Source organism: Buceros rhinoceros, unplaced genomic scaffold (assembly GCF_000710305.1).
Source record: "Buceros rhinoceros silvestris isolate BGI_N320 unplaced genomic scaffold, ASM71030v1 scaffold17592, whole genome shotgun sequence".
In the NCBI taxonomy this organism is placed as follows: domain Eukaryota; kingdom Metazoa; phylum Chordata; class Aves; order Bucerotiformes; family Bucerotidae; genus Buceros; species Buceros rhinoceros.
Genome location: NW_010398464.1, coordinates 9,067 through 9,752, shown reverse-complemented (window position 1 = coordinate 9,752; position 686 = coordinate 9,067). Strand labels below are relative to the sequence as shown.

The 686-nt window shown below is 46.1% G+C and overlaps 1 protein-coding gene across 1 annotated transcript in view; it reads right to left on the bottom strand.

The window, feature by feature from the left end:
* Positions 1 to 41: 41 nt before the first annotated feature.
* CTC1 (CTS telomere maintenance complex component 1) overlaps positions 42 to 686 on the bottom strand; it is a gene marked incomplete at both ends in the record, with an annotated part of 7,477 nt that continues 6,832 nt past the window's right edge. The window contains 2 exons of the mRNA XM_010131118.1: positions 42 to 130; positions 331 to 474. Of these exons, the coding sequence (XP_010129420.1) occupies positions 42 to 130; positions 331 to 474 (233 nt within the window). The remainder of the gene's footprint in view (positions 131 to 330; positions 475 to 686) is intronic.

Below are 686 nucleotides of genomic sequence, written 5' to 3'. Positions count from 1 at the left end.
AAGTAGCTGAGCTAATAAAAAGAGAACATAAAACCAGCAACCAAATTTGCGAAGTGCTCCCAAGAGGGAAAATCAGTTTGAAGAAATCTCTCCACTACGAGCTGGTAATTTTCCACTTGCAGGAGAGATCCTGCAAACACATCAGAGAAAGTAGCTGAGCTAATAAAAAGAGAACATAACATAAAACCAGCATGCTCAGTTTCCTCATTTTAAAGTCACGAGGTTAGGCAGTGACAGTTCAGGGTTTCCCTACCAAGTCTCCTTTTCCGTGTTTTGGAGCTGGATGGCAGAACAGCAAAAGCTCAGCAAACATAACTTAGTGGGATGTACCTATGAGAGCAGTATGGGCAAAGGGGCTACCATCCTTATGGGATATCACGCAGGGAAGTGCGCTGCTCTTGTCCAGCAGCTGGAGGGAACTGCTCCTGGAGGACACTCTCAGCACACCCAGTAGTATCTGCAACAGAAGGGAAGCTGCAGAGAGCATCAAACACCTCCCATCTTTGAAGGCCATAAATCAAAATGTGCATAGCAGCAGTTTGAATTCAGCCTGCATTCAACACATCACAGATGAGAAAAGAAGTGTCATTCCCTAACAGGAGGAACAGGCAAGCATCAGACAGGTGCTGGAAGGCATGGGGAGAACTAGGAACTCTCAAGAAGCAGTAAAGAGAGAGAAGGCGGCA